At 37.9% G+C, this 18,289-nt stretch overlaps 1 protein-coding gene across 1 annotated transcript in view; it reads right to left on the bottom strand.

The window, feature by feature from the left end:
• The window catches only part of Polk (DNA polymerase kappa), a 59,945-nt gene that overhangs the window by 36,697 nt on the left and 4,959 nt on the right, over positions 1–18,289 (bottom strand). The window contains exon 2 of the mRNA XM_041663421.1: positions 1,668–1,830. Coding sequence (XP_041519355.1) covers positions 1,668–1,799 — 132 coding nt within the window. The 5' untranslated portion in view covers positions 1,800–1,830. The remainder of the gene's footprint in view (positions 1–1,667; positions 1,831–18,289) is intronic.

Below are 18,289 nucleotides of genomic sequence, written 5' to 3'. Positions count from 1 at the left end.
GCCACCCAGCTACCAAACAAATACACACAGAGTCTTATTCTTATTTCCCCAGCCTTAGCTTGCCTTGTTTCTAGTCAGCGTTTCGTAACTTAAATTTTCCCATCTATCTTTTGCCTCTGAGCTTTTATCTTTATTTCTGCACACCTTTCTTTACTTCTTACTCTGTAGCTTGCTGTGTAACTGGGTAGCTGACCTTTGGAGTCTTTCTCTTTTGTTTTTTGTTTTTTTTCTCCTCAAACTTCTCTTGCTCCTCACCGATTTCTCCTTCCATTTATTCTCTCTGCCTGCCAGCGCTACCTTTCCTTTTTCCTGCCTTGCTAATGGCCATTCAGCTCTTTATTAGACCAATCAGGTGTTTTAAATAGGCAAAGTAACACAGCTTCACAGAGTTAAACAAATGCAACACATCTCTGAATCATTAAACAAATATTCCACGTCATAAACAAATGCAACATATCTTCAAATAATATTCTATAATAGCCTATTCATATCTTCTGACCATTTGTTGATTGAGTTGTTAGTACTGCACAATTACCTCAACTTGGCGAATCAAAACATTCAGGAACATAGTCTTTTGGTGCAGTTTTGACATGGTAATAAATAAGCTCATAAAATAGAGGAAGCGATAGAAATTGACAAAGTGGCTATGGGGAGTAATTTAGCAACTCACAAAATTATATATATATAATACATATATATATTATATATATATATTGTATTTTGGAGAGCAATTCCACTTCTAGATATCTCTTTTATAGTTGTCACACATAAGATTAGTAAATGCAGCCAGATGGTGGTGGAACACGCCTTTAATCCCAGCACTCAGGAGGCAGAGGTAACTGGATATCTGAGTTAAAGACTAGCCTGGTCTACAAAGTGACTTTCAGGACAGCAAGGACAACACAGAGAAACCCTGTTTGGAAAAATCATTAAAATAAAGATTAGTAAATGTAAGCAGAACTTTAATTCCAGCATAGGCAGGCAGATCTCCGTCAATTCAAGGCCAACATAGTTTACGTAATGAGTACCAGGACAGCCAGGTGCCTCAAAATAAATACATAAACAACATAATAAAATAAAAGATTAGGAATGGCTTATATATAAATCAGTAACAGTTCTGATTAGATCAATAAACTATATCCACATATGCAAGTATAAATCTTCATCCAATTATTAATATTCATTTACAAGAGGTAAAAAGATAAAACATGTGCATTCTTTTGCTTTTATATACATAAAATTTTATTGAATTTTATTTTAATTTATAACTTTTATATAAATTCAAAGTAGAAAGCTTCGTAACAAGCAAAACAGATTTGAAAAGCATTTATATATTTCATAGCTTAATGGTATATTAAAACATTTTAATTAATAAAAATGATAGTAAACCAAAAACTAGTAATTTTCTTTTAATACTAACTAAATCATAGATACTGGGTGCTGGGGATCAATTAGAGGTTAAGAGCACTGGCTCAGAGGTTCTGAGTTCAATTTCCAGAACCCACATGGTGGCTCACAACCACTTATAACTATAGTCCCATGGAATCCAAAGCTCTCTCCTGGTTTGCAAATGTACAAGCAGACAACAGACCCATATACATAAAGTACATAAATAAATAAATCTTTAAAAAAATAAATCACAGATACTGAAAGAAGCAAGAACATACCTTTGTGGCATCCATTATAATTTTGTTAATTTTCTCTTTATCCAGTCCTTCCATCCCTGCTTTATTATCATTTAGTCCCATCCTAAGCAGAAGATCATCTTTGTAATTATTCTTTTCCTTTGTGTTATCCATGATGTAAACAAGGCGACTTCTTCTGTATTAGCTGCAAAGGCATAGAACATAAGCAGTGTTTTTAAGTGACCACAGAAGGGCTAGAAATAACTGTTAGTAGAGTGCTTGCAGAGCATAGGCTTGATCCTCCCAGCGCCGCACCACTGGGGAGGCAGGGAAGAAGGCGCAGAAGTTCAAGGGCATCTCCAACTATACAATGAATTTGAGGCTGGTTTGGGTTATATGCAACCTTGTCTGAAAAAAACAAACAAACAAACAAAAACATTTCTTGGATCTTGAAAAACTGCTACTCAGCTGGGCAGTGGTGGCACACATCTTTAATCCCAGTACTCAGGAGGCAGAGGCAGGTGGATCTCTGATTTTGAGGCCAGCCTGTTCTACGGAGCAAGTTCCAGAACACCCAGGGCTACACAGAGAATTTCGGTCTTGAAAAACCGAAAACCGAAAACCAAAACCAAACCAAACCAACCAACCAAACAAACAAACAAAAAACCCCAAAAATAATAAGAAAAAAAGAAATAAAAGAAAAAGAAAAATTACTACTCAAATTTTTGTCAATATTGTCCTAAGCTTACTATCTTTCTGGAGACAAAAGGAATGAACTTTTCCTGCATATTTCATACCAGCCATGTTTGCCGCCCTACATACACATGCTAAATACCCATAAAAGACGGATGTTACTATTCTAAATATAAAAAGAGAAGCCTGAGTCTCAGGACACATCTGCGAACTTAAATTTGTAAGACAATAGCTACACATTTGTTAAAAACATATCCAAGTCCAAACCTTATGGGTATTTTTTTTCCTATTGAATTTTTTTCATATCCTCTCCACTCACTCAAATCTACACTCTTTCATTCTTTCTTTAAAAAACAAACAAGCAAACAAAAAATAAACCACAAACAAAAAACTAGAAACACATACATGCACACACACACCCATACAAATGGAAACCAAAATATACGAGAGAAAGACCAATAAGACAAAAAAATACCAACCACAGCAATTTAAGACAGAAAATCTATAAAAATCCTATTGAGTTCATTTTGGGTTGCATACCTCCCACTGGGTATGGAGCCTGCCCTAAAGTATAGTTAATAGACACAGTGAGGCTTCATTGGAGAAAAATAAATTTTCAGTTGCAAGCAGATTTCAAATACAGATAGCTTCTTGGCTAGGGTTGGGAGTTCATGTTCACTTCCCCTTCTCAGCAGTGGGATGCCTCTGCCTTGGACCTGTGCTAGCACTGTGCTTGCTGCCACAGCTCTGTGAATTACATGTGAATCTGTCCTGTTTGGAGGGTACTGTTTGCTTTAAGTCACCCATCCTCTCTAGCTCTTACAGTCTTTCTGCTTCTGCCTCCACATAGTTCCCTAAGCCCTGAGGGGATGGTCTGTTGAAGACATCATATAGGAAAGAGTATTCCAAAATCTCTCACTCTCTGCATTTGTACAGCTATAATTCTAGGTGTTTAGGTGTAAGTTCCTACACACTGAGATGTTTGGGAATTTCCTTGGTGCCACTTTGGCCAAAGACTCAAATAGATATAACACATTCCTGGCACTGGAGATTTTACCTGGTGTCATAAGATATCTAGTTGGGGCATTGTCTCTCCATTATTTGACAATTCCATTTATATTTCTTTCATATATGTATATATTTAAAGAAGCTTCTATAGTGGTAGATTTCCAAATAGCCCTTCAAAAGGCTCAAGTGTTAGCTATCTCTCCCCACATTCTCCCCCTCACCCCTCTCTTCTTTCCTCTCCCCATTTAGTCCTCCCACTCCAGTCTCACCACTGTCTCTTCAAAACAATATCCCCTACATGCCCTTCCTTGGGAGACCCTCACTAGGTGCCTAATCTCTGTGGCTATATAAACTATAGAACACAGATGAAAGCTTAAAAGCTAACAACCACATATAAGAGAAAATATACAATATTATCTCTTTGGGTCTGGGTTACCTCACTCAGAATGATGTTTTTCTAGTTTCATCCATTTATATGCAAATTTAATAACTTTTTAAACAGCTGAATGATAGTCAATCATATAAATGTACTACATTTCGTTACCCATTTATCAGTTGATGGACAGCTAAGTTATTGTAAATTTTGGGTTTTTATGACTAGAGCAGCAATGAACAAGTATCTCTGTAGTAGGATGCAGAGGTCCTTTGGGTATCTGCCCAAGAGTAGTATAGCTGGCTCTTGAAGTAGAACTATCCCCATCTTCCTGAGGAACCACCACACTGATTTCCATAGTGGCTGTACAGGTTTGCACTCCCACCGGCAATGAATAAGGGTTCTCCTTTCCCCACACCCTCACTAGCATAAGCTGTCATTTGTTTTATCGATCTTGGCCACTGTAACTGGTGCAAGATGAAATCTCAAATTAGTTTTGATTTGCATTTCTCTGATGACTTAGGATGTTGAACATTTCTTTAAGTGTTTCTCAACCATTTGTTTTCATCTTTTGAGACCTATGTTTAGTTCTGTACCCACTTTTAAAAAATTGTGATATATATGCACATATATAAATGTATATATATATATATATATACATTCATACATACACACACACTGAGATATATAATTGCCTAATTGATGGTGTCCTTGGTCATACAAAAGCTTCTAAGTTTTATGATGTCCCATTTATTGTTGGTATTAGTGCCTGTTAAGAAAGTGTTTTCCTTTGCCAATGAGTTCAACACTATTCCCCACCTCTCACATGAGAATTAGGGCCTTATGCCAAGGTTCTTAATCCATTTGGAGTTGTTTTGTTCAGGGTGACAAATGCGGATCTATTTGCATTCTTCTGCATGCAGCCTTCTACTGTGACCAGCACCGTTTGCTGGCTGTCTTTTTTTTCTAGTGTGCATTCCTGGCTTGTTTTTATAAAAAAAATCAAGCAGGTATTCATAAGTGTGTGTGGACTTAGTCTGGGTCTTTAATTCAATTCCATTGATCAAAATGTCTGTATTTGTGCCAATGCCATGATGTTTTTATTACTATAGCTCTGTATTGCTATTTGAGATTGGGAATATGATTATTTCCAGAAGTTCTTTTATTAATCTCTTTTTAATTATTTTATTATTTTAGCTATCCTGTATTTTTCTGAGCTTCTATATGAAACTGAAAATTGCTCTTTCAGTTTCTGTGAAGAAACCAGAATTTTGATGGGGACTGTGTTAAATCTGCAGATTGCCTTGGGTAGGATGGCCATTGTCACTATATTAATACTACCCCAAGAGCATGAGAAATCTTCTTCTATTTCCTCAATGTCTTTTTTTGTTTATTTGTTTGTTTGTTTGTTTTTGTTTTTCGAGACAGGGTTTCTCTGTGGTTTTGGGGCCTGTCCTGGAACTAGCTCTTGTAGACCAGGCTGGTCTCGAACTCACAGAGATCCGCTTGCCTCTGCCTCCCGAGTGCTGGGATTAAAGGCATGCGCCACCACCGCCCGGTCCTCAATGTCTTAAAGTTTTTATTATCCATGGCTTGCTTGGTTAGTTACCCCAGGGTATTTTTTTGAGGCTATTGTGAAAGGTATTCTTTCCCTATTTTCTCAGTTTGACAGTTGTATATAAGAAAGCTACTGATTTTTGTGAGTTTATCAGCATGGAAGGTTCTTAATGGAGTTTTTAGGGCATCATCTGCAAATAAAACACTGACTTCTTTGTCTATTTGTATCCCCTTGACCTCCTTCAGTTGTCTTATTGCTCTAGCTAAAATGTCAAATACTATACTGACTAGGTATGCAAAGAGTGGACAGTCTTGTCATGTTCCTGATTTCAGTGCAGATGCTTCTGCTTAGGTTGGTGTTGGCTGTGGAATTGCTGTAAATTGCCTTTATTATGTTGAGGCCTGTCCCTTGAATCCCTAGTTTCTCCAGGCCTTTTTATCATAAAGCGATGATGGATTTTTGTCAAAAATCCATCTTTCTGCATCTAATGAAATGATGATGTGGTTTTTGTTTTTTACCCTATGTGGTGCATTACAATGATTGATTTATATGTCTTGAACTATCCCTGCCTCTCTGGGATTGAAGCCACGTTGATCACAGCAGATAATTTCTGATGTATTTTTGGATTTGGTTTGTAAGTATTTTGTTGATAATTTTTAGACCTGTGTTCATAAGGGATATTGGTTTGTAATTCTCTTTCTTTGTTGGGTCTTTGTATAGCTTAGGTTTTGGGATAAGTGTCGCCTCATATTCCTTCCATTTGTATTTTGTGGAATAATTTGAGGAATATTGGTGCTAATTCTTCTTTGAAAGTCTGGTAGAATTCTGCACAGAATCCTTCTGACCCTGAGCTTTTTGGGTCAGAAGACTTTTAATTACTGCTTCTCTTTCACCAGGGGTTATGGGTCTGTTTAAATTGTTTATCTGATCTTGATTTAATTTTGGTAGGTTATATATATATATATATGTGTGTGTGTGTGTGTGTGTGTGTGTGTGTGTGTGTCAAGAAATTCATCCATTTCTTATAGGCTTCCCAGTTTAGTAGATTACAGATTTTTAAAGTATGTCATTATTTTCTGGATTTCATCAGTGTTTGTTGTCATATCCCCCTTTCTGTCTCTAATTATATTAATTTGAATCTTCTCTTTCCATTTGTTAGTTAATTTGACTAAGGGTTTGTCAATCTTACTGATTCTCAAAGAACCAACTCTTCCTTCCATTGAGACTCTGTATTGTTTTTTTTTTGCTTCCATTTCATTGATTTCATCCTTAGTTTAATTATTTCTTCTCTTGGTTATTTATTTCTTCCTTTTATATCCCCTAGAGCTTTCAGGAGTGCTGTTAAGTTACTAATATTTGATCTGTCCAATTTTTTGATGTAGACACTGAGTGCTATCGACTTGTCTCCCAGAACTGCCTTTATTGTGTCCCATAGGACAGGGTATTGTGTTTTCGTTTTCATTCAATTCTAAAAAGTTTTTAATTTCGTTCTTGATTTCTGTCTTGACCCATTTTTCATTCAATAGTGAGTTGCCTAGTGTCTGTGAGTTTGCAAGCATTCTGTTGTTGTTGAAATCCAGCTTTACTCCATGGTGGTCAGGTAGAGCACAGGATGTTATTTCCATTTTCTTATATTTGTTGAGATTTGCTTTGTTTACCAGTACATAGTTTTGGAGAAAGTTCCTCGAGCTTCTTAGAAGAAAGTATATTCTTTTTGTTTTTGTGAAATATTCTGTAAATATCTGCTAGGTCTGTTTGATTCATGATGTTATTAACTCCAGCATTTCTTTTTTTTTCTTTTTTTTTTTTTTTTTTTTTTTGGTTTTTCGAGACAGGGTTTCTCTGTAGCTTTGGTGCCTGTCCCAGAACTAGCTCTTGTAGATCAGGCTGGCCTCGAACTCCCAGAGATCCGCCTGCCTTTGCCTCCCGAGTGCTGGGATTAAAGGCGTGCGCCACCACCGCCCGGCTAACTCCAGCATTTCTCTGTTGAATTTTTGTCTGGATGACCTGTTTATTAGTGAGAGTGAGGTTTTGAAGTCTCCTCACTAGGTGAGGTTCAGTATGTGATTTTAGCTGTTGTAGTGTTTCTTTCTTTCTTTTTTTTTCGAGACAGGGTTTCTCTGTGGCTTTGGAGCCTGTCCTGGAACTAGCTCTGTACCAGGCTGGTCTCGAACTCACAGAGATCCGCCTGCCTCTGCCTCCCGAGTGCTGGGATTAAAGGCGTGCGCCACCATCGCCCGGCTGTAGTGTTTCTTTTATGAACTTCGGTGCTCTTGTTAAACCTTGTATTTTTATCTATTGCATAGAGAACAAATATAAAATAACACCTCTCTATTATACATGCCAAGTTCAGTTGCAATTACTACTAACTATATAATAGAGCTCAATTCAGGAAGCAAAAATATAGGGAAAAAAATCTATTCACCCCCAGGAAATGACTACATTGCACAATGTTACACCACTTTCTTTAAACTAAGAAAACCCTCACAAGGTTCAGGCAGGAGGACCACTTGAGCCCAGCAACAAAGACCTGTCTGTACAAAAGCCATACTCAAGAGCTGGCAGTGCAGCCCAGTGGGTAAAATGCTCATCATGTAACCTGACAACCGAGTGCAGTCCCCAGTTCCCACAGTGAAGGCAGAGAACCAAAGTTGTTCTTTTATCTCCACACACCCTGTGGCATGTCTGTACCAGTTTTACATATACATGCGCACACATGCGTGCACACGCACACACACACTTTCTCTCTCTCTCTTACAGACACACACATACACAATACATTTTTTAAAGTTTTATTCAAAAATATATACACACAAAACTATGCAACAACACGCACAACAAATTTAGTTATTCTTAGAATTATTCTCTGTTATATATTAAGAAGAAAAGCTACAAAAAATTAAAAAAAATTGAGCAAAATTAAGTGAATTATTCATCATAACTCTGCTGGTAAGTTGAAGAATTGGGATGGCATCCAAGTCTCCTATTCAACTCTAATGAAGCTTTCTTGCCATCACAGTTAGCTCTAAATTGGGGCTCACTTATGCTGCAAATAAATGGCTAGGTGGACAGCAGTCAGGTACCCACAACAGTGACAGTAACTTATGTATATAATTTAAAGCCTTTCTTTCATAACAATGTTGCTTTCATCTTGGGTGCTAGCAAAGAATAAAAATTACTTTCATTATTTCAGAAAGAATTTTTTAATACTCTGACTTCTGATGGCAGCTCCATTGCAGGGGTAAGGTCTCGGTACACTGATGCAGGCCTATAATCCCACCACTTGGGAGGCTGAAGAAGGAGAATTAAAAGTGCCAGGCCAGTTGGGGTTACATAGATGGATTTTGTTTATACTCAAATTAGAATCTGTACTATAATACTAAGCATCATTACAGATAAAATAAACCAGATGAATGGATATAACTGTAACATTGAAAAGAAAAATGGTCAACATTTTTATAGCCTGAAATTACAGAATAGTTTGGTTCATCAAGAAGCCAATGAGAAATGCACAGTTCTCAGTGTGCTAATTAAAGTACAACCTGCTTTACTTTTAAAACAGACACAGAAGAGATGCATGGCTCAAAGGAAAGACTTCCTGGTCCCTGTGGTTTGGTCCAGTGGTTTAAAAGCATTTTCTCTGAAAATCTTCAAATTCTTCCCAGTCTGATTCTCCTGCTGACTTAAAAACCACCACTTAAAAACAAAAAGCGACCCCTGCATTTTGGTGGTAATAAGGATGGAAACTGGCAATTTTTCAAAGGAATTCTAGCAAAAGGGTTTTAGGATGGGGGCTTCTTCTAAAAGGCGTGCAAAAGCAAACAATATCATGAGTACTAGCATACTGACCAAAGGAATCTGGAATGAACATACTGGCAAGCAGGAAGAATACCCTAACCACAGGGGCAGAGAGCAGGAAGGGACAGAAGACAGAGATAGGAAAGGAAAGGGAAGCTACAGGAGGCTCCTGTGTAGAGCTTGTTCTCCTGTTCAGTATACTGTGAAGAATCAAACCCATACAAAGAAAACCTTAACTTATGTTAGAATATTATTTTTACAACTCTCAAATGCTCAAATATTTCATGCTTTCATCAACAGGTTAAATATATAGCACAAAATTTTAGACTGTAATTATTCTTTTTACCTTCTAATTTAAAACACAATGAAGATTATTCTAAATTTAAGTCTTCAAATTAACAAATAATTGATAATTATTAATAATCATACATGACTGATTTTAAAATTCCATTTTCATTTGTACTTATTGTAAATTATATTTTAAATTTTAAAGATTATTATAAGTCACAACCCCAAGATATTAGCAGATTACTATTTTTCCATGTTTCTCTCAAACTATTTTACACACTTATAAATAGAACCATATGCCCACAGTTTTATATAATGGGGATGAAAACACAGATGCAATACTGTGTGTTCAAATACAAAACACTTGGCATTCTGAGTTCATTTTTTAAATCTTTGTAACTGACACAAATAACGCAGCCCCGTAGTTTCTAAACTAAGAGTATGCATCAAAAGAAAACTCAAGTTTTCACCACAGGCGGAAGCCTGCTTTTGGGGGACTGCTGTGGTTTAAATGAGAATGGCCCACATGGGCTGATATATTTGAATGTCAGGCTCTCAAGTGTTTGACTGTTTAGTGAAGTAATAAGGGCGGCAGGGCTGCGTCCCCAACACCCCAGCCGCCTGCCCGGCTAGCTTATGCCCCGAAATAATTACACGGACACTGTATTCTTTTAAACACTGCTTGGCCCATTCTCTTCTAGGCTAATTCTCACATATTAATTTAGCCCATCTCTAATCATCTGTGTGTAGCACCCCAAGGTGCGCTTACCGGGGAGATTCTAGCCTAGTCCATCCTGGGTCGGAGCTTCATCCCGGGAGCGGGGCATGGCATCTCTCTCTGAGGCGTCTGCTCCCGAGAGAGCTGTCGAGTCTCTGAGCTCACTTCCTCTTCCTCCCAGTATCCTGTTCTGTTTTCTCCTCCCACCTATCTTCTAACCAATAAAATGGGCCAACGCAGTTCCTTTATTAGCCAATGACCTTCCTCCATCAGTTTAGGAAGAATTAGGTTGTGTGACCTTTCTGGAGGAGGTGTGTCACTGGGGATGGGTTTTGAGGTTTTAGAATCTTCTATCAGGCCCAGTCTCTTTCGCTCTCTTTCTCAATCTCCCCCTCTCTGTCTGCAGCTTGCAGCTCCAGCAATGCCATGCCTGCCTGTCTCCTGCCATGTTTCTCACCATGACCACTGACTAACCTTGCCATGCTTCTCACCACGATGATTATTGACTTAACCCTCGGAAACTGAATGCAAGCTCCCAATTAAATGCTGTTTTCTTGCTATGCAGCCTAAACAGCCTTTTACTTGTGGCGGGTGGGATTACAGTTGTGCAGCACCCCACACGTGACTCACACACTCTCTGATTGCCCTTAGCCTATTCATTCGTCTGTCCCAGTGAGGAGGAACGGGATAGACGCCTGCTAAAATATCCATCCACTCTACCTACTTTTCCCTACTGAGATACAACTGACACCATTGTCCCTTCCATCTTACCCTAATGCAGGCCATGCTGTCCTTTAATTTAGGATCCTCCTTCCTGAGTGCTGAGATTACAGATGTGTCCCCGAGTCCAGGAAATCTATATTCCTTAATATACAATGAGAAATACTCTGAAGCACATCAAATAAAGTGTCGATGCAAAATAAACTCCCAAGCCCAGCTCATGCATTTCTATTTTGCTGAGGAGCTGCATGCTTTGCAAAGGTTTTTGGGCTCTGTAACAATGAAAATGTTTAACTCAGAAGTAAACTCAGGAGAATTTAAAACTATGAAAAGTTAAAGCTATAGTGTATATGTGTGTGTGTACACGTTTGTATGTACAGATGTATATGCATGAGCACGCGGAGGCAAAGACTACCTCAGGTGTCTTTCCTCAGGCACCACCCACCTTTGTGTGGATGTGGTTGTGTATGTAGAGGTCTGAGAACCATTTCTCCTCATGCACCTTCCAACATTTGCTTAGAAAGGATTTCTGGCTGGCCTAAATGGCAGCCAAGTAGGTAAGACTCACTGGCCACCAAGCTTCCAGGAATTTCATCTCATTATCACTGGATTACAGGAACAGATCACTGTGCTTGGCTGTTCACATAGGTTCTGGGATATGAACTCAGGTTCTTGTGTTTGTTAAGGAAACATTTTACCGACTGAGCCATCTCCCAAGCCTTATCTACCTTTCTTTTGAGACCAAGTCTCTCAATGGCCTGGAACTCACCAAGTAGGATAGGGTGGCTAGCCAGGGATCTCCAGGAATCTCCAATTTTCACTCTCCACTGCTAGTATTAAAAGTGTGTGATGCTGGCTATTTTGTTTTTAAACAGTGATTCTTAGGATCAAACTCAATTTACTGAATGAGCTCTCTCTCCAGTCAGTAAATTTGTATTTTACAGAAGTTCACTGTTTCTGATTGTTGACTGTAGGCAGGAAGAGAGAGGCTGACAAGTTCTTGGCTACTAGATCATGGCAGCAAAAATATCTGTTCACCTGGGTGGTGGAGGCAGATACTTGTAATCCCAGCGCTTGGGAGGCAGAGGCAGGTGGACCTCTGAGATCAAGGCCAGATTAGTCTACAGAGTAGGTTCTAGGATAGTCAGAGCTACTATACAGGGAGACCCTGCTTAGAAACACACACACACACACACACACACACACACACACACACACACACACTCTACATAGATAGATAGATAATAAAATAATTAAATTAAAAAAATAAAATCAGTCCATAAAAAAGAAATGCTGAGTAGATACATTCCATTTTATTTGAGATATATAGTACGGTACACAAATTTTAAGGGACATGTACGTATGTCCTTAGGCGAGGATAAAAGATGTTCTCCTATAGTACCTTTTCTGATACTGTGTTGCTACAATATTTAATTTTACAATCTTTAAAATTACTATTCAAATATAAAATTACAAATAAAGACTGGATCATGGGACAGGGTCATGTTATTAATGAGAAACTGAGTTGTTAGGTTACACTCCATGTAAACCTACTGAATTGAAAAAAACCTACCCAATTGCAGACACAAACTTACTTTCCTGTCCCTTTCACCATTCCCTCTTGCAGAGAGCTCTAAAGCTACTTTCAGTCTAACCTTGACATTGATTTTGGTTCTCTACTGTTATTTTCTAAGTTATCCTGTATTGCTATGAGCATATGGCAGAGGTGTCAAACGCAGTAACAACATAACACTTTTTGAATGAAGTCATAGACACAGCTCCTGAGTGTCCTCTGGTCTCACTAAAGAGCAGCTCTCCCTTAACTTTACACAAGTTCTACACTAACAGCAGAGAACAAACGGCTCTTAGTGACTGCACTTTCTTTTTTTAATTATTATTTTTATTCTCTCATACATTATATCTGATTGCAGTTTCCCTTCCCCCACTTCCAGGGGGTTTCCACGGCACTACATTCTGCCTACCCCCATGACCTTCATTCCTTCTAGCCTCCAAATTCCCTAGAAATGTGTGGACGGAGCCAGTGAGATGGTTCAAGGGGTAAAAGTACTTGCATACTAGCCTGATGATTTGAGTTTGACCCCTGAATGCCACCGTGGAAGGAGAAGTGACTTTCAAAACTTGTCCTCTGCCTATCACTGCTCATCTGTAATCGATGTCAGCATTTTCTCTGGGGACAAATTGTATGCAATGCTGTACGGTAGGAATAAGCACCCATGTCAACCATTTCCCCCAACTACTTCCAAGTACAGCTCTCTCAGAAAGTCACTCTCACAAAAATCAACACAGAAGAAGTCCAAAACAGATAGAAAGTCACCTTAAAGATGAAAGCAACTAGTCAGGCTGTGGCGGTGCATGCTTTACCCCAGCACTTGGGAGGCAGAGGCAGGTGGGTCTCAGTGAGTTCAAGGTCAGCCTTGTCCACAGAGAAACCCTGTCTCAAAAAAAAAAAAACAAAAAACAAAAAACAAAAACCAAAAAATGATTAAAACAACATGCAAGGACTGGTGGTATGCTCCTGTAATCCCAACACCTGGGAGACCGAGCAGAGAGAAGGCAGGTTCAAAGCGAGCCTGGGCTACACAGTAAGACTCTCAAAACCAAAAAAGTTTGACTGTTTTTGTAAACAATTTAAACAGTTCAGAGCAATAGAATAACACATGGCAATATAATCATCATATAATGATGATTATGATGATGATAATAATAACAATACTAATAATAGATGTTAATAAGGAATCCATCAATCTAAATGGATTATGGATAGTTAGATAAAGAAAAAGCAAGCAAGTTAAATATAGGAAATGTTTATTTAAAATGTCCATCTCTGTAAGTATCTCAATACTACTATTTAGTATCATAATTTATCTTAGGAAATAGAAATATGACACTGATATTTGGGGTAAGGGTATGTTCACTAGATTGAGGACAAGGAGTCTTAGGTTTTCATTGCTGTGAAGAGACACCAGGACCACACAACTCTTATAAAGAAAAAATTTAATTGGGGCTGGCTTAGTGATTCAAAGGTTCAGTTCATTATCATGATAGGGCGAATGGAGGGATACTGGCAGATGTGGTCCTGGGGCAGAGAGTGCTACATCTTTCAGGCAACAGGAAGTCAACTGAGACAATGGGAAATATCCTGAGCATAGGAAACCTCAAAATCCACCTCTACAGCAACACTCCCTTCAGTGAGGCCATACCCACTCCAACAAAGCCACACTTCCTAATAGTGCCACTCCCTATGAGATTATGGGGGGCAATTATATTCAAACTACCACACAAGGCTAGGAGATATTAAAGGGCTTGGGAAACCGGAAAAGGGATTCAGGGCTCTTGAAATACTGAAGCGGGGACCAGGATTGAAATGAGAATTTAGAAGAGACATGGGGATGGGAATGTAGCTCCATATTATAGTATCTGCCTTGTACACACAAGGCTCTGAGTTCCGTTCCCAGCACAAAACACAATGAATAACAAAACAATAAATACCACCCAATAGGTATGCTTCTCTTCTCTAGTCATTTAACAGCATGACAGGTTATAGAAGTTAGTTACTTAGTAATTCTCATGTCTTCTTATTATAATTTTCCCACCAATACTGTCATTGACATGTACAGGAGCACCAAAAGAGAGGAAATGGTAACAGATAATATACAATAACCATAAACAACAGCATGCATGGGAAAAGGAATGATGAGAAAGAAATATCAGCATAAAGAAATTCTGCAGCTGTTGGCTGTGGGATTATTCTCATGCAAAGATTAGAGACCATAAATTGATCAAACATCAATTATAAAATGCTACTTTCAATCAGACAAATTTTATGTTCTACATTTGCTGTTCTAGTTACTGGAAAAGTTTGTTTATCACTTAAAAACCTTTATAAGTCCTTTAAAGTTCATTATAGATTACTAAACCAGGGTTGCTTAAGCTGACTATGAACCTCCCTATATGTTAAGATCAAAGTCTAACTGGAAATCTTTAAGTTTGAAAGACATACATGCCAAACGAAGCAAAATAATCTTTTTGTGTATCAATACAAAAGATAAGATACACATGTAATCAATTCCTTAATATGCCTATACTTACTTTTTATGTGTTTGTATATAACTTTTGTGAGTATATTTACAAAAGTATTTTATTCTTTGCAATGTTATCAATACTAAAGATAAGTTACATGCAAGTTTCTTGAAAGTCCTTTATATTTCTGAAACTACAGTTTCCATCATTAGAAATGTAGGTAGAGCTGGGCAGTGGTGGTGTGCGTCTTTAATCCCAGCACTCAGGGAGGCAGAGGCAGTGAGCTCCAGGTCAGTCTGCCCTATAGAATAAGTTCCAGGACAGTCAGAGATACACAGAGAAACCCTGTCTCAAAAAAAAAAAAAAAAACCCAAAAAACATAGGTATAGGTGATGTGGGATTCCCCTTTGTATGCTGTAAATATGTTTTATTGCCACTGGTTAATATAGAAGCTGCTTTCAGTCAATGGCTTAACAGAGTAAAGCTAGGCTGGAAATCCAAACAGAGATGTAAAGAAAGTAGGTGGAGACAGAGAGACTCCATGTAGAGGAGAAAGATGCCCATGTGTCAGTACTGATAAACCATGGGCCTCATGGTAAAATATAAAATAATAGAAATGGGTTAATTTAAGATATAAGAATTAGCTAGAAAGGACCCCAAGCTATTGGCCAAGCAGTATTGTAATTAATACAGTTTCTGCCAACAGATTGGTGCCCAATGTGGGGCTCAAACCCACAACCCTGAGATTTAGAGTCTCATGCTCTACTGACTGAATTCCCAAATATAGTTTATAAGCGTTTGTTTTCTTTTAAAGGGGGAAATGACATAAAGATGAATACTTTGCATTGGTTTGGATCTTGGTTTATTAATACAAATTTAAGGTTAATTTTGTCATATGTATAGTTCTGTTCTTGATTAAAGCATTATGTTTGTTCGGCTCATTTAAAAATGTATAATTAAGTAATACAGGTTAATAGATAGTCATCTATACTAATCAAGTTTGTAGTCATGTTTGGTTTTCTAGATGTATAGAGATATATTTCAGATGGATAGTTATTCTTCAAACCTTTCAAAGACCAACAGAATATGGCACATAAAATGTTTAAAAACTTATGACTTTTCATGACAATGAGACATATGTGCTCCTGGCAGCACCAATCTACTTCAAGAGGATGATGGGCATCAAAGAGGCTCTTTATGGAGTTTATTAGCCCTTTGGGCAAGAAACTGTTCTTCTTTGGACTACTTGATGGTATGCTGCATAAACTGGATATGCAGGACCCACAGAAAAATGACTGCTGAAGTTGCCTAAAGGTCAGACGGTCCTTCAGGGTTCCTGCTTCATGAAAGAGTCTGCAAGACATTCTGCAGAACACAGAGAGTGACAGACAAACTGCCAATACAGACAGAAATTTCCTGCTTCATGGAAAAATCTGCATGGGCATATAGGCTAAAGATTGGATTCCCCAATGTTACAGAAGAACTTTGGGTGATTATCCAGGCAGCAAGATGTCTCTGTCAATTCTAGAGTTTTGGGAGTTGCTTACAATGTACTTTCTGTTAACTAAGGTAATATTATATCCTTCTGGGGTCTTTGATGGAGTTAAAGAATAAAAAGTTATAGTTTTCCTTAGTCATAATAAAAGATAAAATAGATAGAAATATTGTAACTGTAATTCTTGTTTGATACCTGTTTTGTTATATGTAATTTTACTATGTTAAAGTTAAAACCTTCTGGGGCTGGAGAGATGGCTCAGTGGTTAAGAGCACTGCCTGCTGTTCCAAAGGTCCTGAGTTCAATTCCCAGCAACCACATGGTGGCTCACAACCATTTGTAGTGAGAGCTGGTGCCCTCTTCTGGCCTTCAGGCATACATGCAGTCAGAATACTGAGAATATTGTACACATAATAAATGAAAAAAAATTAAAACCTTTTTTATTTAGACAGAAAAGGGGAAATGATGTGGATTCCCCTCTGTATGTTGTGAATATGTTTAATTGCCATTGGTTAATAAAAAAACTGCTTTCAGCCAATGACTTACTTATTAGAGTAAAGCCAGATCGGAAATCCAAACAGAGATTTATAGAGAGAGTAGGCAGAGTCAAAAAGACACCATGAAGCTGCTAGAGGAGAAAGATTCTGCGCACTGGTACCTGTAAACCATGAGCCTCATGGTAAAATATAAAATAATAGAAATGGGTTAATTTAAGATATAAGAGCTAGTAGAAAACGCCTAAGCTATTAGTCAAGCAGTGTTGTAATTAACACAGTTTCTGTGTGATTATTTCAGGTCTGGGTGGCCAGGAAACTAATGAGCAGTCTCTGCCAACATAGATGGATTTGGATTTGGTACATTTTATATAAATGAATATCTACTTGGGTACATTTATACATAAATTGTGCATATGACAAGACAACTAGGATATATACACAGGGAAGAAAAATGATTATAGTAATAATACTATTAAGTAATTGTTTATATATTAAATACACATCCAAAGTTATAGTTACTACAGATTAAGCCGGTTAGGATTAATTCCCAAGACCATTTACTTACTGGGAACCTAGAATGAATTACTGTAATAACAGAAGCTTTCGTGATATTTTTGTTTGCTTGTTTTTGTTTTGTTTTGTTTTCTTCGAGACAGTGTTTCTCTGTTTAATAGGTCTGGCTGTACTAGAATTCACTCTGTAGCCTAGGCTGTCCTTGAACTCAGAAAGATCCACCTGACTCCGCCTCCCAAGTGTTGGGATTAAAGGAGTGCACCACTATACCCAGGACTTTTATGATTTCTTAATGGGCCTGAGAGGAACACTGGCAGAGGCTATGGTGACCTCTTATCAGAATAGAGAAAAGGATAAAGATACAAAACAGTACAGGTTAAGTTGGAAAGTCAGAGAAACCTGGAGTGGGAGTTCTGTAAATCTTAAATGTTTCCAAACTTCATGCTAGCCATGGGAGTTATGCTTTTAACCCCAGCTGTCAGAGGCAGAGGCAGGAAGATTTCTACAAGTTTGAGGCCAGCCAGGGCTACATAATAGAACACTCTGGGAAAATTATTTTTTCCAGAATTTTATCTACATGTCATATTGAAGAAGTCATTGAGATGAGTAAGTTTACAGTACAGTGATTTCATTCTACTGTATGGTAGAATAAGACCAGGAAACATCTTTTCTTAAAAATACCAAATGAACAGCTCTAACTAAGAGAGCTTGGAGCAAATGGCCTTGAGTGAGCCAGTAGGAAGATTAGATAAGAGGGTTAAAGAACTTGGTTATCTCTATCAGATAGTAGAAGAATTTGCTTCCTGTAACTTATAAAACACCAGTTTAATAATTATATTTGAATATGCACCTTTTAATCTACTTGTTTTCTGTTATAATCTCCTTGAGAATAGGAAGTCCAACTCCTACCCATTTGCTTTTTTTAAACTACTATATTCAAATTCCCATAGTAGTCAACATAA

Source organism: Microtus oregoni, unplaced genomic scaffold (assembly GCF_018167655.1).
Source record: "Microtus oregoni isolate MIOR12 unplaced genomic scaffold, Mior012 000014F_ref0000157, whole genome shotgun sequence".
Classification (NCBI taxonomy): domain Eukaryota; kingdom Metazoa; phylum Chordata; class Mammalia; order Rodentia; family Cricetidae; genus Microtus; species Microtus oregoni.
Note: the sequence above shows the minus strand (reverse complement) of the source record. Positions and strands in the feature narration are given on the sequence as shown.